This window comes from Microcaecilia unicolor, chromosome 3 (assembly GCF_901765095.1).
Source record: "Microcaecilia unicolor chromosome 3, aMicUni1.1, whole genome shotgun sequence".
In the NCBI taxonomy this organism is placed as follows: Eukaryota; Metazoa; Chordata; class Amphibia; order Gymnophiona; family Siphonopidae; genus Microcaecilia; species Microcaecilia unicolor.
In genome coordinates this window covers 361,071,331-361,098,508 of record NC_044033.1, presented here as the reverse complement: position 1 = coordinate 361,098,508, position 27,178 = coordinate 361,071,331, and the positions used below count along the sequence as shown (strand labels likewise).

Genomic DNA, 27,178 nt, shown 5'->3' with positions numbered 1-27,178 from the left:
TTCAAATCCCACTGCTGCTCCTTGTGATCTTGAGCAAGTTACTTAACCCTCCATTGCCTCAGGTACAAACTTAGATTGGGAGCCCTCCTGGGACAGAGAAATATCCAGAGTACCTGAATGTAACTCACCTTGAGCTACTCCTGAAAAAGGTGTGAGCACAATCCAAATAAATAAATAAAGTCCAAAGACTCGACACAGTCCTGCGTTTCGGCACTAAGTCATGCCTGTCTTTGGTTGACACACACATTTTACTTTGACTGCACTACTGTGGCAATACTTTATTGCGTCTTTGTTGAATGCAGTATTATTGGATTCTCCAACCCATTTATGTATTGTTATCATCAGTGGCTGAGATATTGACTTCTGAGGCAGGCGAAGTGCAGAAACGCAGGACTGTATGTTTGAATAAACCTGCTGTTTGGATACACATTTGGTCTACCCCCTACTGCTCTCATTTTATTTTTTTGTACTCTCCATGGAAGCTACCATATGAATTAAAAAAAGTTCCGATTCTCATGTCATCTGAGTAATAGCAACAAATCTCTCCACTACCAGGTACATTGTGAAATATTACAAAACATGAAAAAAATCCTAACTCAACATACATGTAGCAAACCTAGTATACAACAGCAGCACTAATTTCTATGATTCAAACATGAACCCTACCTACGAATGGGCAGCACTACAAATATTACACAGGGCTCTAGAACACCAATATACCTACTACTAGGGTGCTGTCCATTTGTCCTGACTCCTTCCAGTCCATCAATACATTCATCTCTGACATATTTCTTCTCCTTCCTTTTCTTTTTTTTAATGTTTTTTATTTATACATTTTCCAATATCATACAAATTCAGTAGCCATATCTTACAGTTCCATTTTGTAATCATGACAACCTAGCATCTTTAACATGAACATTGATTGAAACCTCTAACATCATCACCTATTATCGCTCAATAAACCCGAACCTCTTCCCCCCCTTTCCCACCCACATTCCCCCCCCCCCCCTATGTCTGTGTGTTTAACATAACTGCTGCCATATTCTTGGAAGACCATGTAGTGTACAAATCCCAAATTTTATGGTATTGAGCAATTTGCCCATTACGCATTGCTGTAAGCTTAGACATCAGCTGAATGTACCTAAGTTTGTTTATAACCACTGGTAAATCAGGTAAGTGTGATTTTTTCCACCATGAGGCCAGGACCATCTTTCCTGATAAACACCTGTGTGGCAAATCTGTGAATGTGGTTTCTGATTCCTGATGGTTTAAAGTGTAGCAGGCATGTATGCATTGTCATTGGGTATTGTATACCCGTCACCTCATTAACAAAATCCCCTACTTTTTCCCAATATCTTTGCGCCTGATCGCACGCCCACCATATATGATACATATCTCCTATCTCTCCACACTGCCGCCAACATAGAGCAGAGCCCGATCGATACATGGTGGTCAAGCGACTTGGAGTGTAATACCAGCTGTATAGTACTTTATGCCCATTTTCAACCAATGAGCTGGATATCGATACTCTTAATAGGGATCTAAAGGCCTGTGCCCATTGTGTAGGTTCATATGATACCCCCATTGCCAATTCCCATTTTCTTGTGTAATGTTCCACCGGCTGGGATTGGGATAACAAGGCCCTGTATATCCTGGAAATGCTACCTCTATCTCCTCCTCCCATCATCCCCTTTTCCAGCGTTGTCTCGGCTAGGCTCAGCTCCTCTCCTGCATTGCGATAGACAAAGTCCCGCACCTGGTAATATTGAAACACCTGGAGAGGTGAGAGCCCATATTCCTGACGCAACATCTGAAAGGAAGGGACCTGTTCTTCCTCGCACATTTGCCCCAATGTATACAATCCCATGGCCTCCCAGTCTTCATAAGCTTTATCAATTGCTCCTGGTCCAAATTGAGGTGTAAATCTAAGGAATGCATGTTTAAAGTATTTCCTCTCTGGAAAGAATTTCTCCCTAATCTTATACCATGTGTTTAGTGGCCATTGGATCAGGGAAGGGCTGTCTCTTATGACCTTTTTCAGTTGTTGCTTTTGTAGCCAGGGTATAGCCCTAAGTGGGTATGACTTTAGCCAGCTCTGTTCTATGCAAGCCCATATCTTCCCCCTATCTTGTAGCCAGATCGCTAGAATTCGTAAGTGAGCTGCATGGTAGTATTCACGAAGTGCAGGGACCCCCATTCCCCCTCTGTCTCTTAATTGACACAACGCCTCCCGCCGGACCCGGGGTGGCCTTTTCCTCCAGATAAAGGAAAACAGTTTTCTTTGCAGGCCCCGGAAATAGTCTTCCGGTATGTCAATTGGTAAGGCCATAAATAAGTATAGGAGCTTCGGGAGAACTATCATTTTGACAGCGCTGATCCTGCCCACCCAAGATAATGTTAAGCCCTCCCATTTCTCTAGCTCCCGAAACAATTCTAGCGCCTTCATTGGGAAGTTGCTTTTAAAAATTTCTGCTAGACTACGAGGTATATTGACCCCTAAATATCTGATGTATTTATTAGCCCATCTGTATGGGAACTGGGATTTCAGTTGTTCTAATTGAATATTAGATATGTTTATGTCCAGTGCCTCTGATTTGTCAAAGTTTATTTTAAAGCCTGATACAGCTCCATAAGCCTGTATTTCCTCTCCGATCAATGGAAAAGCTGAAAGGGGATCTTTTAAGAGCAGCAGGATGTCATCTGCGAAAAGAAGTATTTTGGTCTCAATCCCCCCCCCCCCTCAAACCTCGGATTCCAGCATTTGCTCTGATTTTGGCTGCAAAGGGTTCCATCACCATAGCAAACAACATTGGCGACAGTGCGCAACCCTGCCTAGTACCTCTATGGAGAGAAAATGGGCGAGACAGGATCCCGTTGATTCGCACCGCTGCCCTCGGGAGTTTATATATAGTTTTTAGCCACTCCGCAAACCTTCCCTCAATACCCGCCTTCTTTAGTACTGCGAAAAGAAAAGGCCAGCTGACACGGTTGAAGGCCTTTTCAGCGTCCAGGGAAAGCATACACAGGGGAGAATTAGTGATCTGTGCCCCTTGAATTACCTGCAGTGCCCTTCTAATGTTATCAAAGGTTTGGCGGTTCTGTACAAAACCTGCCTGGTCCTCATGCGTGAGCATGGGAAGATATTTCTGCAATCTATTGGCCAAAATCTTAGTAAATATCTTATAGTCTACTCCCAATAATGAGATGGGCCTGTAAGAGCTGCATATGAGGGGATCCTTGCCCGGTTTGGGAAGTACTGTAATGGTCGCCAGATTCCAAGTCGGTGGTAGGCCAGTAACCTCGTCTATGGAGTTGAAGACTTTTAACAAGATGGGGGACAATATCTTCCCAAAGCTCCTATAAAATTTGTTGGTAAACCCATCAGGGCCCGGAGCTTTATTAGGTAACAGTCCTTTGATCGTCTGCTCGACCTCTTCAACTGTGATGGGACTGCCCAATAACTGATCAGCTTCCTTTGTAAGTGCTGGAAGGTCTATATCCGCCAAAAAATTGGCTACCTCCTCGGGGTTCTGTGTTATTTCTGAATTATAAAGCTTTTCATAGAATCCCCTAAAGGCCTCTTCTAAAAAATCTTGATCAGTATGTACAGCTCCCCCTTCATCTCGCAACCCTCCTATCACATTTCTAGTATTATGTTGTTTTAATTTATGGGCTAACAATTTACTTGGTTTGTTGCCAAATTCGAAATGTGTCTGGCGTACCCTTTGCAACTTCTCATTGATATCAGCTAGCTCAAGGTCATGTATCTGTGTGCGTAGATCATGTGCCCGTATCCTGAGAGTCGTGAGGTCTGTTGTCTCTCCCCTCTGCAAGCTTGCCTCAACCTCCACTAATTGCTGGCGAATGCTATTTTCCTGCGCACATCGGGCCTTCCACACCCGTGACTTTAATGCTATCAGATGGCCCCTTATCACTGCTTTAAGGCCTTCCCACAAAACAATTGGAGATACTTCTCCGTTATCATTAAAATTAATGTACTCTTTAATAAATTGTTCTACTTGAGATACATTATTTGGGTCAGTTAATAGTGCGTCATCCAGCCGCCAAAGAGGTCTCGGCCTTTCAGGTCCCACTCCTCTGATCTGCAATATAACCGGTGAGTGATCTGACCAGGTATGGGGAATAATCTGTGGGGTTTCAGCTCGTCCCAGAAGGGAGGCATCTCCTAGCCACATATCTATCCTAGATGAAGTATGATGTACTGTTGAAAAAAATGTGTAAGTGCGTTCCCTGGGGTTATCCCTACGCCAATAGTCTATTAATTGCCAGCGCGTAAGGAAATCTTGAAAGTTTCGCCTATCTTGCTTGGCATAATTTGCCACAGTTGAGGAATTATCCAGACTTGGATTCAGTGTAAGGTTGAAGTCCCCTCCCATTAGCAAGGTTCCTTCTATATTTCTACTAAGCAGGTGGTCTAGCTCTTTAAAGAATTCCGATTGTTGTGTATTGGGCCCATATATATTTACCATGGTATAGGTTTGGCCTGCTAATTCGAAAACTATTAACAGGTATCGACCTTGCTTGTCCTTTATCACTTTCTTTATCCCCCAGGGCTTGGTATTTCGAAACACAATTAGCACACCCCTGCTTTTCGTGTTATCCTTGCTGGAGGCAAAGTGGATAATTGAATATTGCTTGTGTTTGCAAAGATATTCATACTTTGCCTTCAGGTGAGTTTCCTGAATCAAGCCCACATCTATTTGCAGTCTTATCAACTCCCGGAACAACAACTGTCTTTTCCTGGGGATATTTAGCCCTTTTACATTCAAAGACATACATTTAAAATCCCCCATACTCTTGTAGCAGTGTTATGCTTTCCTTATTATTCCTGCTTACCCATTGGTCATTGTGCTCCAATAGTCCTTTGTCCTTTGTCACACAGATCTGAACCCCCTCTTTTTTCACACAGAACTGATCCCCCTCCCTCCCCTCCCTCCCTTGAGTAAACCCCATCCCCTCCCCCCAAATACCCCTAACAATTATGTAACACCCCGTGGAATACCAACGGGTGTCTACTTGCGAAGGAAGCAACCGCCCCGCTTTCTACTCACCCCACAGAGTTGTCAATACTTCGTGCCGGAGAATAATATAACATATGCAACTTATGCAACAACATTAACCTTAAGTCTAGCTTTTTGCTCCAAATTTGATGTCTGCAGACTCTCAGGTGATTCGTGTGGATGATTGTTGGCGTTGTAATCTCCTGGGGCCTTTCCCCGCTCTATGCCATCTTGGTGGCAGGGATCGGGTGTTAGTCTTTTTCTCAGGACCTGCTATTCTCCTCTCTTCAGGTTCCGGTGCTTCTGGGCATATAGCTCTTGCTTCCTCTATAGATTTTATTTGATGCATAGTTCCATCTTTATAGAAAGCTAATGCAAAGGGATGCCTCCACCTATATTGAATGTTAAGTTCTCTCAAATGTCTGGTGAAAGGTTTCAGGTCACCCCTCCGTTTCAAAGTCGCTGCCGCCAGGTCCTGGTAGATTTCGATAGCGTAAGAGTCCCATTGAAAATCCGGGGTCTGGCGAGCCATTTTCAACACCCGTTCTTTTAGCTTAAAGCTGGAAAAGCAAGCAATGATGTCTTTTGGCTTGTTGTTCCGTGCCGCTCCCAGGGCTCTGTGCGCTCTCTCCAGCTGTATAGTTGTGGCCTCTACATTATCTCCGTTAGTTGATAGTAGTGCGCTAACCATTTGTTGTACCACGTGCTCACAGTCTTGGTAAGTAGGCACTTCTGGTAGGCCTCGAAATCTTAAATTATTACGCCGGCCCCGATTTTCCAAATCTTCTATTTTTTCTAAAAGCTGTTGCTGGCTCCCCTGGATGTCACCAATCTGTTGATCCATGTTTCCCATGGCTTCATTGTGTGTCTCCACCTGTGTCTCAATGTCCTCCAGGCGGGAGCCCAGTTCCCGGATCTCTCCTCTCAGATCCTCCTTAAGCGTCGCCACTTCTGCCCGGAGTGCTTTCAGGTCAGAACTAATGTCCTGTAGCCAAGCCTCTAAATTCGGGGGAACCTCTTCCTCCGCTTCTCGCTCACTGCGGTGTTCCGAAGCGCTTCCCGCCGTCTTTGTTTTCCCTCCATTTGCAGGCTCCGTTGCCTTCCGTGTATCCGCCATTTTAGATCGGAGCGCCGCTGCTCCTGCTTTAAAGGCAAAGCGGGAAAGATCCGCCACGATGGATTTCGTTTTCAAATGTGGTCGCCGCTGTAGCGCTTATATGAATCGCCAGCTCCGTTTTAACTCTCCTGCAACGGTATATCCTCTTTTTTAGCTTAAATTCTCCGTGGGGCTGTAGGAGCTTAGCTCTCAAGCGGCCATGCTGCTAGATGACCCTTCTCCTTCCTTTTCTGTCTACTCACTCAAATTTCACCTTCTCACCTCTTCCACCCTTACCTATCAACTTTCCATCTCCTCCTCCTCGCACCTTCTAGTTCTCCTGTCTCACGCCTTCCCTGCCTCCTATTCTCTTCTCCTTCACTCCCACTCCCCATTACTACACTTCTAACCTCTATACTCACCATCCTCCTCTCACTCACCTCCTTGAGAACGCTCATGGTCTCGCCAACATCTCCTCCCTCTTCCTTCCTACACCCTTGTAGCCTAGTTTCCCCTCTTTCTCCATCCACACTTCTTAGCTTAGCATCGTCTGTCTCACCCACTCTTCTTTCTATTCCACTCCTGTGGTCCAGCAACTTCCTGTCCCCTCTTCCCCTCCATGCCTATGGTCCAGCAGCAACTTACCCCCTCTGCTTCCCCCCCCCCCCCCCAAAAAAAAAGGTGCAGTTTCAATATTCAGCTGGACAGTGGATCGGAGGATAGAGGTTTGCAGAAATCCAGCCTGGCAGCAGGAGAAGCAGCTACATGAATCCCCATATATCCCAATGCCCTACTCTATCCCACTTGTGCAGCCAGCAAACCACGCACCAGAAGTGAATGCCTACATGTTTACTACCTACACAACTCAGAAAGGTGCACAGTACTGATTTTGTGTAATGTAGCCGCATCTCTCCCTCCATCTCTTCCAGTCCAGCACCTTTCCCCAGCCCCACCCCCCAAGTCTGACATCTCCCCCCCTCCCCCGTATTTTGGCATCTCTGTCTCCCTCTCTCTAGAGGTCCAGCATCTCTCCCTCTCCATGGGTCCATATCTCCCTTCACCCCTTTCCCCATGCAGGTACAGCACCCCCCCCCCCCCAACCCCAGGTCTACCATCCTGAGTTGTTTGCTAGAAGCAATAACATGCTGCTTGGGCTGACACAGAGCCTTGCCTCTGCTGTGTCCCACCTGCTCCCGGCAAACAACTCAGGTGTGGCAGAATCGGGGGTGGGGGGCTGAGGGAGAGGTGCTAGACTCGTGATGGGAGGGGAGAAGAGGGAGAAACATGCTGTAGTGCAAACAAGCTGGTCAATGTATCTCAAACAGATGTAATGGAATTAGAAAAGGTACAGAGAGGGGCGACAGAAATGATAAAGGGGATGAGACGACTTTCCTATGAGGAAAGGCTAAAGCGGCTAGGGCTCTGCGGTTTGGAGAAAATACTGCTGAGGGGAGATTTGATAGAGGTTTATAAAATAATGAGTGCAGTGGAACAGGTAGATGTGAATCGCTTATTTACTCTTTCCAAAAATATTAGGACTAGGGGGCATACAATGAAGCTAAAGCGAATGCTACATACCTGTAGAAGGTATTCTCCGAGGACAGCAGGCTGATTGTTCTCACTGATGGGTTGACGTCCTCGGCAGCCCCCTCCATCGGAAAGTTTACTAGCAAAGGCCTTTGCTAGTCCTCGCGCGCCCATGCGCGGCCGTCTTCCCGCCCGAAACCGGCTCGAGCCGGCCAGTCCAGTATGTAGCAAGACAATACACTTCAAGGGAAGACTCAACTCCAAAGGGGAGGCGGGCGGGTTTGTGAGAACAATCAGCCTGCTGTCCTCGGAGAATACCTTCTACAGGTATGTAGCATTCGCTTTCTCCGAGGACAAGCAGGCTGCTTGTTCTCACTGATGGGGTATCCCTAGCCCCCAGGCTCACTCAAAACAACAACCATGGTCAATTGGGCCTCGCAACGGCGAGGACATAACTGAGATTGACCTAAAAAATTTACCAACTAACTGAGAGTGCAGCCTGGAACAGAACAAACAGGGCCCTCGGGGGGTGGAGTTGGATCCTAAAGCCCAAACAGGTTCTGAAGAACTGACTGCCCGAACCGACTGTCGCGTCGGGTATCCTGCTGCAGGCAGTAATGAGATGTGAATGTGTGGACAGATGACCACGTCGCAGCTTTGCAAATTTCTTCAATAGAGGCTGACTTCAAGTGGGCTACCGACGCAGCCATGGCTCTAACATTATGAGCCGTGACATGACCCTCAAGAGCCAGCCCCGCCTGGGCGTAAGTGAAGGAAATGCAATCTGCTAGCCAATTGGATATGGTGCGTTTCCCTACAGCCACTCCCCTCCTATTGGGATCAAAAGAAACAAACAATTGGGCGGACTGTCTGTGGGGCTGTGTCCGCTCCAGGTAGAAGGCCAATGCTCTCTTGCAGTCCAATGTGTGCAGCTGACGTTCAGCAGGGCAGGAATGAGGACGGGGAAAGAATGTTGGCAAGACAATTGACTGGTTCAGATGGAACTCCGACACGACCTTTGGCAAGAACTTAGGGTGAGTGCGGAGGACTACTCTGTTATGATGAAATTTGGTGTAAGGGGCCTGGGCTACCAGGGCCTGAAGCTCACTGACTCTACGAGCTGAAGTAACTGCCACCAAGAAAATGACCTTCCAGGTCAAGTACTTCAGATGGCAGGAATTCAGTGGCTCAAAAGGAGGTTTCATCAGCTGGGTGAGAACGACATTGAGATCCCATGACACTGTAGGAGGCTTGACAGGGGGCTTTGACAAAAGCAAACCTCTCATGAAGCGAACAACTAAAGGCTGTCCTGAGATCGGCTTACCTTCCACATGGTAATGGTATGCACTAATTGCGCTAAGGTGAACTCTTACAGAGTTGGTCTTCAGACCAGACTCAGACAAGTGCAGAAGGTATTCAAGCAGGGTCTGTGTAGGACAAGAGCGAGGAGCTAGGGCCTTGCTGTCACACCAGACGGCAAACCTCCTCCATAGAAAGAAGTAACTCCTCTTAGTGGAATCTTTCCTGGAAGCAAGCAAGATGCGGGAGACACCCTCTGACAGACCCAAAGAGGCAAAGACTACGCTCTCAACATCCAGGCCGTGAGAGCCAGGGACCGGAGGCTGGGATGCAGAAGGGCCCCTTCGTCCTGCGTGATGAGGGTCGGAAAACACTCCAATCTCCACGGTTCTTCTGAGGATAACTCCAGAAGAAGAGGGAACCAGATCTGACGCGGCCAAAAAGGAGCAATCAGAATCATGGTGCCTCGGTCTTGCTTGAGTTTCAACAAAGTCTTCCCCACCAGAGGAATGGGAGGATAAGCATACAGCAGACCCTCCCCCCAATCCAGGAGGAAGGCATCCGATGCCAGTCTGCCGTGGGCCTGAAGCCTGGAACAGAACTGAGGGACTTTGTGGTTCACTCGAGATGCGAAGAGATCCACCAGGGGGGTGCCCCACGCCTGGAAGATCTGTCGTACCACACGGGAATTGAGCGACCACTCGTGAGGTTGCATAATCCTGCTCAACCTGTCGGCCAGACTGTTGTTTACGCCTGCCAGATATGTGGCTTGGAGCACCATGCCTTGACGGCGAGCCCAGATCCACATGCTGACGGCTTCCTGACACAGGGGGCGAGATCCGGTGCCCCCCTGCTTGTTGACATAGTACATGGCAACCTGGTTGTCTGTCTGAATTTGGATAATTTGGTGGGACAGCCGATCTCTGAAAGCCTTCAGAGCGTTCCAGATCGCTCGCAAATCCAGAAGATTGATCTGTAGATCGCGTTCTTGGAGGGACCAACTTCCTTGGGTGTGAAGCCCATCGACATGAGCTCCCCATCCCAGGAGAGACGCATCCGTGGTCAGCACTTTTTGTGGCTGAGGAATTTGGAAGGGACGTCCCAGAGTCAAATTGGACCAAATCGTCCACCAATACAGGGATTCGAGAAAACTCGTGGACAGGTGGATCACGTCCTCTAGACCCCCAGCGGCCTGATACCACTGGGAGGCTAGGGTCCATTGAGCCGATCTCATGTGAAGGCGGGCCATGGGAGTCACATGAACTGTGGAGGCCATGTGGCCCAGCAATCTCAACATCTGCCGAGCTGTGATCTGCTGGGACGCTCGCACCCGCGAGACGAGGGACAACAAGTTGTTGGCTCTCGCCTCTGGGAGATAGGCGCGAGCCGTCCGAGAATCCAGCAGGGCTCCTATGAATTCGAGTTTCTGCACTGGGAGAAGATGGGACTTTGGGTAATTTATCACAAACCCCAGTAGCTCCAGGAGGCGAATAGTCATCTGCATGGACTGCAGGGCTCCTGCCTCGGATGTGTTCTTCACCAGCCAATCGTCGAGATATGGGAACACGTGCACCCCCAGCCTGCGGAGTGCCGCTGCTACCACAGCTAGGCACTTTGTGAACACCCTGGGCGCAGAGGCGAGCCCAAAGGGTAGCACACAGTACTGGAAGTGGCGTGTGCCCAACTGAAATCGCAGATACTGTCTGTGAGCTGGCAGTATCGGGATGTGTGTGTAGGCATCCTTCAAGTCCAGAGAGCATAGCCAATCGTTTTGCTGAATCATGGGGAGAAGGGTGCCCAGGGAAAGCATCCTGAACTTTTCTTTTACGAGATATTTGTTCAGGGCCCTTAGGTCTAGGATGGGACGCATCCCCCCTGTTTTCTTTTCCACAAGGAAGTACCTGGAATAGAATCCCAGCCCTTCTTGCCCGGATGGCACGGGCTCGACCGCATTGGCGCTGAGAAGGGCGGAGAGTTCCTCTGCAAGTACCTGCTTGTGTTGGAAGCTGTAAGACTGAGCCCCCGGTGGACAATTTGGAGGTTTTGAGGCCAAATTGAGGGTGTATCCTTGCCGGACTATTTGCAGAACCCACTGATCGGAGGTTATGAGAGGCCACCTTTGGTGAAAAGCTTTCAACCTCCCCCCGACCGGCAGGTCGCCCGGCACTGACACTTGGATGTCGGCTATGCTCTGCTGGAGCCAGTCAAAAGCTCGCCCCTTGCTTTTGCTGGGGAGCCGCGGGGCCTTGCTGAGGCGCACGCTGCTGACGAGAGCGAGCGCGCTGGGGCTTAGCCTGGGCCGCAGGCTGTCGGGAAGGAGGATTGTACCTACGCTTACCAGAAGCATAGGGACCAGTCTTCCTTCCCCCGAAAAATCTTCTACCTGTAGAGGTAGAGGCTGAAGGCTGCCGGCGGGAGAACTTGTCGAATGCGGTGTCCCGCTGGTGGAGAGACTCTACCACCTGCTCGACTTTTTCTCCAAAAATGTTGTCCACACGGCAAGGCGAGTCCGCAATCCGCTGCTGGAGTCTATTCTCCAGGTCGGCGGCACGCAGCCATGAGAGCCTGCGCATCACCACACCTTGAGCAGCGGCCCTGGACGCAACATCAAAAGTGTCATAAACTCCTCTGGCCAGGAATTTTCTGCACGCCTTCAGCTGCCTGACCACCTCCTGAAAAGGTTTGGCTTGCTCAGGGGGAAGAGCATCAACCAAGCCCGCCAACTGCCACACATTGTTCCGCATGTGTATGCTCGTGTAGAGCTGGTAAGACTGGATCTTGGCCACGAGCATAGAAGAATGGTAGGCCTTCCTCCCAAAGGAGTCTAAGGTTCTAGGGTCTTTGCCCGGGGGCGCCGAAGCATGCTCCCTAGAACTCTTAGCCTTCTTTAGGGCCAAATCCACAACTCCAGAGTCATGAGGCAACTGAGTGCGCATCAGCTCTGGGTCCCCATGGATCCGGTACTGGGACTCAATCTTCTTGGGAATGTGGGGATTACTTAGTGGCTTGGTCCAGTTCGCAAGCAATGTCTTTTTCAGGACATGGTGCAAGGGAACAGTGGACGCTTCCTTAGGTGGAGAAGGATAGTCCAGGAGCTCAAACATTTCAGCCCTGGGCTCGTCCTCCACAACCACCGGGAAGGGGATGGCCGTAGACATCTCCCGGACAAAGGAAGCAAAAGACAGACTCTCGGGAGGAGAAAGCTGTCTCTCAGGAGAGGGAGTGGGATCAGAAGGAAGACCCTCAGACTCCTCGTCAGAGAAATATCTGGGGTCCTCCTCTTCCTCCCACGAGGCCTCACCCTCGGTGTCAGACACAAGTTCACGAACCTGTGTCTGCAACCTCGCCCTGCTCGACTCGGTGGAACCCCGTCCACGGTGGGGGCGTCGAGAGGTAGACTCCCTCGCCCGCATCGGCGAAGCTCCCTCCGCCGACGTAGTCGGGGAGCCTTCCTGGGAGGTGGCCGCGGTCGGCACCGCACGCGGTACCGACGTCGGGGACCTCAACCTGGGCGATGGGCCAGCCGGCGCCACGCTCGACGGTACCGGAGGCGCAAGCACCGCCGGTACCGGAGGGGTAGGGCGCAACAGCTCTCCCAGAATCTCTGGGAGAACGGCCCGGAGGCTCTCGTTTAGAGCGGCTGCAGAGAAAGGCTGAGAGGCCGATGCAGGCGTCGACGTCAGAACCTGTTCCGGGCGAGGAGGCTGTTCCGGGCTGTCCAGAGTGGAGCGCATCGACACCTCCTGAACAGAGGGTGAGCGGTCCTCTCGGTGCCGATGCCTGCTGGGTGCCGAATCCCTCGGCGACCCAGAGCTCTCGGTGCCGACATGGGGAGGAGACCGGTGTCGATGCGTCTTCGACTTCTTCCGAAGCATGTCACCGGAGCTCCCCGGCACCGACGAGGAGGACGTAGAATCCATCCGTCGCTTCCTCGGGGCCGAGACCGAAGAAGGTCGATCCCGGGGGGGCTGTACCGCAGGAGCCCTCAGGGTAGGAGGAGACCCACCCGAAGGCTCACCGCCACCAGCAGGGGAATGGACAGACCTCACCTGCACTCCTGACGATGCACCTCCGTCCGACGACATCAGCAGACGAAGTCTCGGTACCACCGACGTCGATACAGTCGCCCGATGCCTCGGCGCCGATGCAGAGGTCCGATGCCTCGATGCAGTCGATGGAGCGGCAGCCAAGGAAGATGGTCCGGACGCTGACGACGTCGATGCACTCGATGCCTCCGGTGCTGATGCCGACGAAGAGCCCGAGAACAAAACGTTCCACTGGGCTAATCTCGCTACCTGAGTCCGCCTTTGTAACAGGGAACACAGACTACAGTTCTGAGGGCGGTGCTGGGCCCCTAGACACTGAAGACACGCAGAGTGCCTATCAGTGAGCGAGATTACCCTGGCGCACTGGGTGCACTTCTTGAAGCCGCTGGAAGGCTTCGATGTCATGGGCGGAAAAATCACGCCGGCGAAATCAAAAGCCGAAATGGCGAAAATTGAAGCACCAAAATTTAGAGGGAGAAAAATCTCGACCGAGGCCAAAAGAGGCCTACCCCGACAACGAAAGAAAACTTACGGGGCAAAAACTGAGAAATACGGGAAGGGCAGAAAACCCGAAAGGGTCTTCCGGAACACTACCGGAGCGCTTCCCGAACTTTTTCAAGGAAAAAACAGCAAAAAAACACGTCGAAAAGGACGCGCGAGGTCGACTCTCTGGGGCACGAACGGCGTAACACGACCGTACCGAGCGCGGACGAAAGAAGACTGGCCGGCTCGAGCCGGTTTCGGGCGGGAAGACGGCCGCGCATGCGCGGTGCGCAGGGGCGCGCGAGGACTAGCAAAGGCCTTTGCTAGTAAACTTTCCGATGGAGGGGGCTGCCGAGGACGTCAACCCATCAGTGAGAACAAGCAGCCTGCTTGTCCTCGGAGAAAAAGTAGTAAACTTAAAACAAATCGGAGAAAAACTTTACTCAACGAGTAATTAAAATCTGGAATTTGTTGCCAGAGAATATGGTAAAAACAATTAGCTTAGCAGGGTTTTAAAAAAGGTTTGGATACCTTCCTAAAAGAAAAGTCCATAAGCCATTATTAAGATGGACTTGGGGGAAAAGTCACTGCTTATTTCTAGGATAAACAGCATAAAATGTATTGTACTGTTTTGGGATCTTGCCAGGTACTTGTAACCTGGATTGACCACTGTTGTAAACAGGATGCTGGGCTTGATGGACCTTCGGTCTGTCCCAGTATGGCAACGCTTATGTTCTTATGCTATATATTTATCTGCTTCATATAGGTATTTTTTTTTACTTTGTTCTTCTCTTGTTATGATTTTCTCTTTGGAATGCCATATGGTTTTCTTAAATCCTTTTTAAAACACACACATTTCTAATCCTTACTGCTGCTTCATTTGTCACTTTTCACATCTTTTTTAATATGTATTTTTTTTAAGCAGCACCATTTATTATTGATTTATGGATTGTAATTCACGTCACATTTTTTCACACTTTTCAACTGATTTTCTTCATATTTTAACACTTTTTCTTAAAGTTTCACATTATTCTAAGATTACTCACACTTTTAATAACAATATCAATTTATGGATAAAATTTCATATGCACTGATACTTACATTCATCAGTTTTACATTTTTTTTGTCTTGATATTTGTTTAGTTTTTCTCATTAATGTTTATTTATGTTTTTCCATGAGGACCCCTGCCGAAGACTAGCATGCAGAAACTCGGCCTGTGTCGGGTTTTGCCTGTATCTAGTATTGGTGAATAAACACTTTGCAACATTTCAACTGAATGTCCTTGAAACCTGTGATCTTTATATAATAAACATAATCTCTCCTGCTCTTCCACTCCCTGATATTCAGGTGTTTTCTGCAATTTTATAAAGAGTGACAATCTTCTGAAGTGTAAACATCAACAAACCAAAGTATCTGAGGATCTGGAATGAAAAATGCATGGCTACTAACTTACCAGTTAGTTTAATTTTTCCCGCTTGCTCTTCTTCCTTCTGTTTTTTTCTTTTGTGTTCTGCTAATTCTATGTCAAATTTTGCTTTCCAGCTAAGGAAGTTTTCAATTGTAACAGGAGTGCCATGGAAAAGTACCTATAAACAAAAAACTCAACAGTAAGAAAGCTGCTCGGCACTAAAGAAAAAGAAATAATGGTTTTCCCCACGTCCTGCACAGCATCTTATCTACCCAGACTACATTTATTTTCACGCAGTTGCAGCAGTAAATGGCACAACTAAATGCTGGTATGAACAAAAAACTGAGAGAAAAAGCAGCTTCCTGAACAAGGCATATATTCAAACCCAGGTCACACAATATCTGCTCTCAGTGACCAGAGCTTATGTTCACCTGTGTTAATTGGCTCAAAGCTTCTCCATTTCACTATAGGTGCACCAAAACAGTGAGTTTAAATAGGGCAAACCAACTTATATTGATTTTGTACAGTTCTTCACCTTTTATAGTAGGGGTGGAAAATTAGATGTCTGGGTGAACCAGTGGAGCCCCTGTGGCTTGCCTGGGCCTGAAGGGAGATGTTGCAGCCTAAGAACTGTTTCTACTCATATGGCAAAGGAAAGAAAAACAGCAAGGAGAGGACGAGGAGACAAAAATTAAACTCCAGACAAAACAAGAAAACAAAAAGCAGCAGAGGAAATTTAAAACAAATATTTTTTCCACCCCTAACCTTCAGTATAAGAAGCTTTATGAATAAAAGCCCTAATTTTTATTCCACAATGCTCACCTGACCAACAGTGAGACCAGCGACATACGGCAGTAACTGAAGTCTGCTATGCCTGGAAACAATCTATGGTGATCAACTGGATTATTTAGAAACCAATAACCTTTTGACATATCACCCGTTGGAAGATGTGTGTGTATACTGATATAATTGTTTTTGCCACATTGTAATTGTTTTTGCAACGTGCAGCATCAGACGGATCATTTAACAAACGGTCTTTTTAAAGACCATTTTAAAATCCTTGTCTGCACTTTTCTCATTCGTGACTTGAGTTCTCTTCATCACGTCACTTGATGATCATATTTTATCATTGTCACTAGCCACAAGACTCTGATGTAGGCCATCCGGCCGAAACACAACGTTGTGTCGAGTCATTTTTAGAGTCATTTTTAATGTGGAATTTTGTTATTATTATTTGTTTGGATATTATTAAATTTTGTTTATTTTAAACTTAACTTCAGGTCCAATTATTGGATAGCCTGGCTCATATTCCCACCTTTTTGTTTCTACTGATATAATTACCAAAGACTGACCAAAGACAGTATTTACTGCACCTTTTCTGCTTCCTCTGCTTCCTTCTCTCTCTGTAGCTTTTCCTCTTCTTTTCGTGTCTTTATTTGATCTACAATTTCATTTAGCTTTTCCTGTACAGCCGATACTAAAGTAAAGATCATTACCATGCCCAGGTTTTCTTCTGCCTGCAAAAGAAAAAAAAAAAAAAGGCAAAATATTAGTCTGCCAAACAGACTGTCGGCTTTATCTGCTAGTCACAAACAGAAGGCATTAGATGGACGTGTGCCAGTCACTCATAATATTTAAGATAAAAGCACATATGCTTATACAACTGTGACCATTAAGAGAGAGAAATGTTTTATAGAAACACACAGGCTTCCTCATATTAACAAGGATGTGCCTTACAGTCCTAACCTATTATCAAAAATAAAACCCCTAACACTGACTACTCAAAACATTCATTTCATATAAAAGAACACTATAAACCTTTAAGGACTTCAGCGGTGAGACTCTTCACATGAGGAACATGCCCCATGACTCACCTTACTCTTCAACGGAGTATACAAATTGGACCGATGAGGAGTAAGGCAATTCATGGAGCCTGTTCCTCATGTAAAAAGATCCACCGCTAAGGTCCTTAATAAAGGTTTATAGAGTTCTTTTGCACTAAATGAATGTTTTGAGGTTGTACAGTCAGCTTTGAGGGTTCTACTTTTGATAATCAGTCCTTTGAATCCCCTTGTCATATAATTCTTGACCACACAAAGGGATTTACAGTCCTAACTTATCAGCCAATTTCCTTACTGCTGCTCATCTCTGGCTTTTCCGCCACATCCTTGGAAATTAGGGAAGCTCAGAGTATCATGCTTTCTTGAATTCTGTTTATGTTTTTGCCTTCACTTCTTCCTTGGGAGGCAATTCTATAAAGGGTGCCTATTTTTAGGTGGCAAGAACATGCCTACTTTACTTTATAAAATACTAGCCTAACAGGACAAAAATTCACCTATACTTTAAACAGCATTTACAGTGGCCTCAAATCTGATGCAATTGTTCACGCCTGGATTGCAGAGTGTGTAGATTATAGTATTCTTGGACCTTAGCTGGAAATTATCCACAAATTTGCATGAATAGCATGTTTGCTTCTTAAATCTATGTGGCTCTTCATAGAATGATCACCTTATTTCTTAGGGTTTTTGATGCATTTTCTGTCCCTACTTCATCCATATCTTTTCAGAGTTAAAATCCCTAGAACTGGACAAAACACTTTAGTTGAGGGGGTCAAAGACGCCCACAGTTGGAGCTACAAAGAAACGCTTCTGCTTTCTGACCTTAACTGTTGGATAACGCTGAAGGACTTCTTTGGTCAGTCACTACAGTCAAACTCTACAAGGCTTATCAACATGATGAGGACAAGGCAACAGCCATGCTTACGTGCCAAGGACAGCTCTCTCTGAGGGGTATGAAAATGAAAACTAAGCTTGGAGGACAGAAAGAGATGATCTGCATTGTGCTCAGGTTTTACTTTCATTTACTACATGCAAGAGTCAAGTATAAGGGTGGGATCCATGAAGTTCTACAGCGAACCCAGGACCACCAATGCATTTTGGACTATTTTTATAAAACTGCAGATGTTTATGTATGTTCATTTCCTGCTACAATTTATCTAGAAATTCGCTATTTCCTTTAAGCAGGTGTACATACTTGAAGGCACCCACAGCATTGTGACAAAAAAACAACAACAACAAATAAAAACCTAACAAATTAGTCAAAAATTTAAAAACTGGAACCAATATAACATAGTAACCATATCTGTAACAAAACACTACTAACTCTAGTTTCACTAGCTCCATGTGCTACTACTTCTCTGACCAACAACTGTCACTGAGGAAAATGCAATGCCACCAATCTGAAACAGTAGCTTAACTTCATGACTTTTCCACAGGTTCAAACAGGAGGATGTAAGTACGCAGTCCACACAGTCATAGAATGGTATGGGGTGCAGACAATCAAAAGGAATGGGGCAGAAATAATGTTATCATGCCCAATCTGGAACATTTAATGTCCACAATCTAGAGCAAGGGTGAGCTTACCTGTTGATCCAGTAGTGTTATTATGTCTGAGATATCATTATCTTCCAAATTCTCCTGGGAGTCTATTTCATAAGAAGGTGCTTCATCTGGATATTTATCTACATAGGTGAACTTAAGGGTTGCTTGGACAGCTGCAGTATAGAAATGAGAAATGCTGTGAATACCATCATATGGCCCGACTTGACTCACTGCATGCAGGCATAAAGTTATACAGATTAGCTGTAAAAAAAAGGTGGCAGACAGTACAGGCACATATAACCATCTTACATGACTGAAATAGTGTGTATATATATATATATATATATATATATATATATATATAAAAGAGAGAGAGAGAGAGAAAGATATATATATATATATAGAGAGAGAGAGAGAGAAAGATATATATATATATATATATATAGAGAGAGAGAGAGAGAGAGAGAGAGAGAGAGAGAGAGAGAGAAAGATTTGGGCACACAGAGATGCTCCATTAAAAAAATTCATCATTCTGTATTTACTACTATAAATCATTTCTATAGTGCTACCAGTCGTACACAGCGCTTTACAATTGGAACATGAAGAAAAGACAGTCCCTGCTCAAAAGAGCTTACAATCTAAATCAGGACAGACAGACAGGACCAATAAGGATAAGAGTAAGACAGACAGAAGGACACATAGGGAAAGGGACTATTGAAGAGAGGAAGACAAGATAAAGGTTATGAGGAAGTGACAAGTTAGGAGTCAAAAGCAGCATCAAACAGATAGGCCTTTAGCCCGGATTTGAAGGCGGCCAGGGATGGAGCTAGACGTATTGGCTCAAGAAGCCCATTCCAGGCATAAGGTGCGGCAAGACAAAAGGAATGGAGTCTGGAGTTAGCGATGGAGGAGAAGGGTGCAATTAGGAGAGATTTGCCTAGTGAACGGAGTTCCTGGGAAGGAGTGTAGGGAGAGATGAGGGTGGAGAGGTAGTGAGGGGCTGCAGAGTGAATGCACTTATAAGTCAATACACGAGGAAGCCATGTGACTGAAGTGTAGGGCATACAGAATAGGTGGTATTTTGTACCCTTGGACATTTTAACAGGTGGATTAGGATTCCTTGGGGTAGTAGAAGTCAGCTATTGTTGGGGTTGGAAGGGTAGAGGGTGGTGGGAGAGTTTATTATAAATGCTTATCATTATTTTCTATTTGTAATTTATACACAACAGTTGCACAGAATATTGTTCCTTTTTATACTTTAATAAAAAGATTTAAATATAAAATCATGTGCTCAAGGTTTCTGCAGATGAGAACAGAGCCCATGGGGAAGGGGCAGGAAAAGGGACGGATAAAGAACCTGCGGGGACGGGGCAGGGACAAATTTTATCCTCGTGTCATTCTCTACCTGGCAGAATCCCATACATGGCAGCAACTTCTTAACAATGCTGCACAACTGACAAAGCAAAAAACAAAAACAAGCAAACAAACAAAAAAAAGAAACACCAAGGAGAAAGGCCTCAGTAAAATTAACACATACACCTCTTCACAATGAGAGGTGTAAGCAAGTAAAAAGGAGTTTTTGCCCAATGATTATTATCAAAACATACACCAAAGAAGGGTTCGTATTTCAGGCAAAATATATCAAAAGGGACATTTTCGATATGATGTCTAAATCTGATTTTTTATTTATTGGGATTTATTAACCACCTTTATGAAGAGATTCACCCAAGACGGTGTACAGCAGGTATAGTTTAACAAAAAAAAAAAAATTACAATTTTGTTAAAAGCATCACAATAGTAAAATAACCAAGAATAAACATAAATACAATAAATGAGGTAAACTTGAAAACAGTAAATTGAAACCTAATAAAAGAACTATCGTGAAACAGCATCAAAAATATACACATTTAACAACACTGGAATTTCATGTATAAGCCCAAAAATCCAGGAGCAAACATTGCCATTTTTAAACCAGAAAAACATCCAAATTTTGTTTCAAAAATGCCCACTCGCAAGATGTTTTTGTGCTCAGAGTGCATCTTTTAGGACCAGTTATTTCGTATAGTAAGCCCTCCAAAACCCCAAAACTACTGTAAATCACACTACAATAACCCTTATGCCTGCAGGTGTCATCTATATGTAGGTCCAGTAGGTTTTGGTGTGTTTTGGAGGGCTCACACTTTCCACTAGAAGTATACCAGTTAGAGTGTGATATGGGCCTGGGTTACCTTCTCTACAGTGCACTGCACCAATTCTTTCTCATCTTTAGGTGGTGGGAGGGAGGTCATGCCTTAATCCCTTCAGTGGTTATCTCGTCATTTAAGGCAACATTTTGCGACTTAGATATGATTGAAACAGGTCTAGACCAAACAAATTTTTAGTCCCGGATTGTTTTCTCTTTGTTCCATTAAGGCAGAAGAACGTCCAAGTTTTGGGAACGCCCAAATCCTACCCCAACATGCCCCCCATGTTATTTGGACGCACTGCAGAGAAAAATGTCTGAAATCAGAGTTTCGAACATCATGATTTGGATTTTTTTTTTTAGAAAAACGTCCAAATGCCACTTTATGTCATTTTTTTGGAGACTTTTTCCCTTTTGAAAATGAGCCCTAAAGATCTCTGGGTCTCGGTCATAAAACATACAGGGACAGGCTAATAAACCTCAACATGTGTACACTGGAAGAGAGGCAATATGATAGAGACACTTAAATACCTCAGTGGCATTAATGTACAGGAGGTGAGCCTTTTTCATATGAAGGAAAACTCTGGAATGAGGGGGCATACAATGAAGAGGAAATAGGCTTAGGAAGAATGTAAGAAAATTCTCTTTCACGGAAAGGGTGGTGGATATGTGGAATGGCCTCCTGGTGATAGTCCTGGAGACGAGGTGTGTGTTAGAATTTAAGAAAAGCATGGGACAGGCATGTGAGATCCCTTAGGAAGAGTAAGTGGTTACTGAGGATGGGTAGACTGGATGAGCCAGTTGGTCCTTATCTGCCATCATGTTTCTATGTAGCTTGTTCAGGAGGGTCAAATCAATATCAAACATTAAATATGTAGTGTTTAGCAAAAACGTAAGCTTTACAAACTCATCTAAAAACTATCCACTGATCTTCAAAACTTCCCTTTCACTTGACAGCTATTTCAGGGGAACTCCTGAGAAGATACTAAAAATCAAAAATGTGTTCCGTTTTAAACATGAACACTACTTTAGTGTATGTTTTGATATAAAGGAGTTTTTTGGCCAAAGATTATAGTAAATTGCCTCTCGTTATTACAGTCAAAAGATTTGAGCATTGTTTTAATGAGGCCTTTTTTAAATTAGAGTGATTAAAGTGTTGTTGCCTTATACATTAGAGATTGATTTTCTAATAGCACTTGTTTATATAAGTCTGTGCACACAATAATCCAATAATAGCTCCTCATAAAAGCAAAAAAATGGATTTTGTACCCTTTTAAGCCAATTGTGATGTCTCACTCTGCTGTCAGCTAGCATTAAAATGGTCTGAAGCAGCTCCTTAAGAGTTCTGAGCTTGCTTCAACAAGTGAAAATTGTTTACAGTTGTGTGCTTTCACATACTTTCTATTTTTCATGCCACAATTAATGTAAAAACAGAGGCAAAGAGAATATTATGCAATCTCTGCAATTTGCTGAATGAGAGACACAGACTATCACACACTAGAGCGTACACTTAACTAAAAACTTACTTTCATCATTCTCTCCGGCATCGGATGTCACAGTGATGGTGAAACATGGTGGTGCATCAGATAACACTGAAAGACAAAGCCCAAGAGTAGAAAGGAAAGTGTGAATAGAAAAAATCAGAAGGATGTTGCTTATGAAGCCTACACAGTTAAACCTACAGTACATCATTTACCTCAAAGTTGCAGCTGTTCTGTGAACGTGGAAGCTCGTGTGGACCCACTACTGTCTATAAAAGATCAAATTTTACATGTGTTGAAGTCAGCGTTTTACCAACTTCTTTGCTGGCAAAGTTAAAACCTATGTTGTCACAATATGATTTTTGATCAGTAGTGGTGATCAAAGCATGGTGATTTCTTGCAATGCGTTGTACTTGGGTTTATCCAAATCCAAGATGTATGTGTTGCAAATAATACAGAACACCTCTGCCAGGTGTGTCTCAATATGATAATATAGCTCCGTTCCTTGCACTGGTTCCCCATCCACTCCAGGATTCAGTACAAAGTCATACGTTTAATCCCTCGGGCATTGTATTCCGGTCGTATTCTGCAATATTTAAAACATGTGATTCAGGAGTATCAGCCATCCAGATCTTTGAGATCTGAGAATGTCAAATTTTTGGCATGTGTCTTAGAGAATTCTTGGCAATGCATGGAAATCAGCTTTTTATTTATTTATTTGTAGCATTTGTATCCCACATTTTCCCACCTATTTGCAGGCTCAATGTGGCTTACATTTTGCTGTGATGGCGATCGCCATTTCCGGGTACAGGATTACAAATGGTATTACATTAAGGTGCATACATGCATGGTTAAGAAGAGTGCACTGTGGTATTGCATAGTGGTTTCTGAGTGACCTCCTTTTCCGGGTACAAAATTACAAATGGTTTTGCATTAAGGTGCATACATACATGGTACAGAGGAATACATTATGGTATTACATGGAGGTTTCTGAGTGATAGCGAGTTGTAACATAGGCTAGTTCATCGACTACAGAGTTATCATTTTCAGCTTAGGAAATGAAGTGGTATTGCGTATTGTGTAGCCTTCATTGATAGCAGTGAGGTTAAACAGTCAAGCGACAAGAGTTCGGTTTTGTCTAGCAAGACCACAAATTTGGAACAAATTGCCAAGTCATCTGAAACTAAGTAGCAATAGGGTTCCATTTATTAAACTATAGAAAACTTACCTATTTGAACAGGCATGGAATTGATATCATTTGCTGATCAGTCGGAATACTGTATTATTTTGCTTATTTGTTTTATTTTAAATTACATATGTTGATTTTGTTACCCACTTAGTTGTAGGCGGGTTAGAAATTTTTAACTAAATACTTAAATTAGATGCACTTGGAATAGATAAAGGTACGGTGATAAGAACTGATTGGCTAGTGTATGACGACATTAGGGAAAAAAATCTATTAAACAGTTCACACTTCAGCAACAGAGTAGAAGACGATGGGAATGGTGGAACCCTGTGGGAGAGGCCAAGAGGGAGAGGAGGGGATGGCAAGGAAATGATTGAGAGATAGTGATTACAGAGGGTAGAAATATGGTAATGGGGAAGATGAAAGAGAAAGTAGGGATGTGGAGGAGTAAGATGGGAAATGGGAGAGCTAGTGGATGAAAGAAGAAGATGGAAATTTGATATATAGTTGAAAAGTAAAAAGGAGGAGAAGAAGGGTGAGAGAGAGGCAGAAAAGAGCTAAAAATCAATGATCAATATGTCAGAGGCAGGAATAGTGAGGGAACAGACAGGAGAGAGGAGAAAAGACAAACAGACTGTAGCCGCTTCAAGAATTAGCAGACGACAGAGAGGAAAGCAGAAAAGACAAATTGGAACCAGCAAGATGGAAAAATAAAATATCCAGTCAACAAAGGTAGAAACAAAGCATTTTAATTTGAATGTTTTAAATGGAATATGTTAGATTTTGGAAATGTGCATAGCAAATGTCTTTGTGCTGTGTTCTGTAGAAAAGGAAATGCATCTCTGTTTTAAGTCTCCAGTGTTGCAGTAATGTTATGTTTAACTTCTTGGGGTTCCCTTTCAATTTTTGTCTAAATATTTTTATTTCTGATTTGTGATCCCTTGTTCTGTATTTGGTGAGGGTCTGTTGGTGTGATAGTAATGGCAGGTGAGAAATTGGAGGGGAGGCAGAGAGGAGACAGAATCGGGGAGGGGAGCCCTCCTTTATTTTCTGTCCTGGGCCCAAGCAGGTCTAACACCAGTCCTGACCCTTACTGTATAGCTGGTGAGGATCCCCAAGCATCCCCAGCTAAGGACCTCCTCCAAAGGTGGCCAGAACTCCCTTCTATCAAGCTCTGTAGTTGGCAACAGCATCCTTGAGCCATCGACAACTAAGCATGTGTGGAGAGCCGGCATCAGTGGCTTAGGGTCATTGCTGCTGCCTGCCAAGCTTGGTAAAAGGGAGTTCTGGCCACTTTCAGAGAAAGTCTTCAGCTGACAGAGCTTGGGGATCCTCATTATTTATATTTTGAGGTTGGGGGGGGGGGGGGGGGTGGGAATGAGTGCTGGATGCATGTGGCTGCAAAACAGAATCAGTGCCCGGGAGGATAAACCCTTCTAAAGAGAATTGGTCCTGGATCCAGGTAGGTGCAACCCTTCTGGCGGTAATGTTTGCAGGATCCAGTAGGGCTGCAGCACTTCTGGAAGAAACAGTGCTGGATCCAAGGAAAGGCAGCCCTTCTTGGGGGGGGGGGGGGGGGGAGGAGTGGTGGATCCAGGGGAATGCAGCCCTTCTTGGGGGGGGGGGGGGGGGGGTGCTGTTGGATCCAGGAGAAAGCAGTTCTTAAGTGCTGGATCCAGATGGAAGCATCCCTTCTGAGTGAAAACTGGGCTGGATCCATGCAGATACAGGAATTTTTGAGGTGAATGGGTGCTGGAGTTCTTCTGGGGGGTATAAGTGCTGGATCCAGGTGGATGCAGCCCTTCTGAGTGAAATCAGTGCTGGATCCAGGTAGATGCGGTAGTTTTGTCAAAGAATCCAAACGATCTGGAGGATCTGGGTTTTACCTACACCCGCCCTCCTGGGAGAAAATAGTGCTGGATGCGGCCCTGAGTATAGGTAAAATCCAGATCCTCCACAGATTTTTAAGTGAAAGAAGTGGGGCCTTGAGTTTTAGACCGCGCATAATTCATAACTATGCATGTTGGAGTAGAGTGCTAAACACAAAAGACACAAACGACTATCAGTAAAGAACACAATTAGGAATAACAACTACACTGTAAGTTCACAGCAGTGACACACTGACAGTGGGTTTACACTTTGCGTTTGCTCCCCGCTCCAAGTGCCATAGAAAACACGAAAATGGATTTGGGGGGGGAGCAATCAGGCACGGCCAGAGATTATCCTCCGGTACCGGAGCTCCCCCACCTCTTCCGGACCCCGGCACGTGGACCAAGCGGGAGGAGCCGCCCTCCCAGTCCAGAAGAGCCCCAGCGACTCTCACCTCGAAAAGAGTCGGGGTAGATAGATTCCAGAGCCTCCAGCTCGTTCCGCTGCTCCTCGCTGTAATCCGTCATCTTCCGCGCGCCCGCTGGCCATGGAACGCCGGCCCGGTAGCGCAGAAGCGCGCACACAAACCGAGTTTCACCGGCTCACAGGCCGCGAGAAAGCTAGCAAGAACGTCCCGCACGCGCAGGTCGCAAGGCTGAGGCGAGGCGCACGTCGGCCGCTCTAGCATCAATTGCTTTAGCCTGTCTATCCGCCACAGCTCAGCCTAATGAGCTGTTCGTTTTCATCCAACCTCCTTGGGGGAGCCCTTCGTATTAACCACAGTGTTTGCTCCCCTCAAGCCTACTAGAAAGACTACAGGTAGCAGAAAGACCTTGCTTACTGATCGCATGCCATCGTCGATTCGTCTGTGGGCAGGTTAGGTCTGCCGTAAAGTAACAGTGAGAGAAGCGCCGGATGCGTTGTCGCCTAAGGAGGGTTGATTGAGAACAGGACAGGAGTCGGCATGACATCAAAAAGTTGAAGCCATTTAGTTAGTCTGTTTTTCCCCTTCCCAAAAAAATTTCCCGCGTACACTCATATCTAGAATTGCCTTATAATATCATGCTTTATCACTTTCACGTTACCCAAGATCCTTCTGTAATACTAAATGTGTATTTCCTTATGTATTTCTAATATTCATAATGTATTATAAGCCACATCGAGCCTGCAAAGAGGTGGGAAAATGTGGGATACAAATGCAATACAATAAAATAAAATAGCTAAATAAATAAATAAAACAGAGCAAACAAACCTATGAGTTGCTGCATCCACATTGTTGTTCTTTATTGCTGGTAGCATTTGTATATAATCACACATTTTCAAACATGCCAGCTTGTACCGCATACGGATGTTCACAGAGGAAGTATAATAACGGAATAACTTTTTATAGGTAGTGTAGTAATTTGTTACAAATCGTAATCAGTGTGGAGGGGCTGACTATAGGGACTCCCTAGCATGTGTTACATTCAGGGCCAGTGCTTGGGTCTCAGGTGCCAGGCCCACCTGCAAACTATCAGTTTATTTATTTATTTATTTGCTGCATTTGTATCCCACATTTTCCCACCTATTTGCAGGCTCAATGTGGCTTACGTTGTTCCATCATGGTCATTGCCATTCCAGAGTGGTGATACATAGAAAGCATGAATAACTTAGTAAAATTAATCAAACAAGTATGAAGAGATCACAATTCGGGACCAGAGAAAAAGTAGTATTGCATTACGGTTTATATGATGGATCGTTGCGGTATGCTTTGATGAAGAGGAAGGTCTTCAATGATTTCCGAAAGTTGGTTACCTGCAAACTATCAGTTGGCGCCCCGCCCACCCGCAAACTATCAGTTGGCGCCCTCCCCCAGCATCTCCTTTCTCTCTTCTCTCTTCCCCCTTCTGCCACCCCGCACAATTTTTCAGCCCTGTGCCTTAAAAGGTGAAGAACAAAAGTTTTGTTTTTTTTTTAATGTCCTAGAATTTTATTGGTTTTAGAAAAAGACAAACAATTTATCAAACAATAACATCAAGTAATAACATCAACTGTAACACAGAATTAAAAAAAAAAACACCTGCAAATCAAAACAGTAAATTTTAAACTAGTTACCTAAGATTATAAGATTTCAGATAATTATCCACATGAGACCAAATTTTAGCAGTAGAACTTCTCAACCGTTTTGTCTGCAACAGAGGTTTCAAATTTATGAATCTG

General features: G+C 45.2%; 1 protein-coding gene across 2 annotated transcripts in view; it reads right to left on the bottom strand.

Annotated features, from left to right (window-relative positions):
• The window catches only part of RWDD1 (RWD domain containing 1), a 41,081-nt gene extending 15,239 nt beyond the window's left edge, over positions 1-25,842 (bottom strand). Inside the window, exons 1-5 of one of the 2 annotated variants that reach the window (XM_030198540.1) lie at positions 25,821-25,842; positions 21,970-22,035; positions 18,304-18,434; positions 16,255-16,398; positions 14,927-15,059 (exon numbers count right to left, since the gene is read on the bottom strand). In XM_030198540.1, the coding sequence (XP_030054400.1) occupies positions 14,927-15,059; positions 16,255-16,398; positions 18,304-18,434; positions 21,970-22,035; position 25,821 (475 nt within the window). In that variant the 5' untranslated portion in view covers positions 25,822-25,842. Of the gene's footprint in view, positions 1-14,926; positions 15,060-16,254; positions 16,399-18,303; positions 18,435-21,969; positions 22,036-25,433; positions 25,781-25,820 lie in introns of those variants that run through there. The other variant, XM_030198539.1, reaches the window with a different exon arrangement.
• Positions 25,843-27,178: the final 1,336 nt, after the last annotated feature.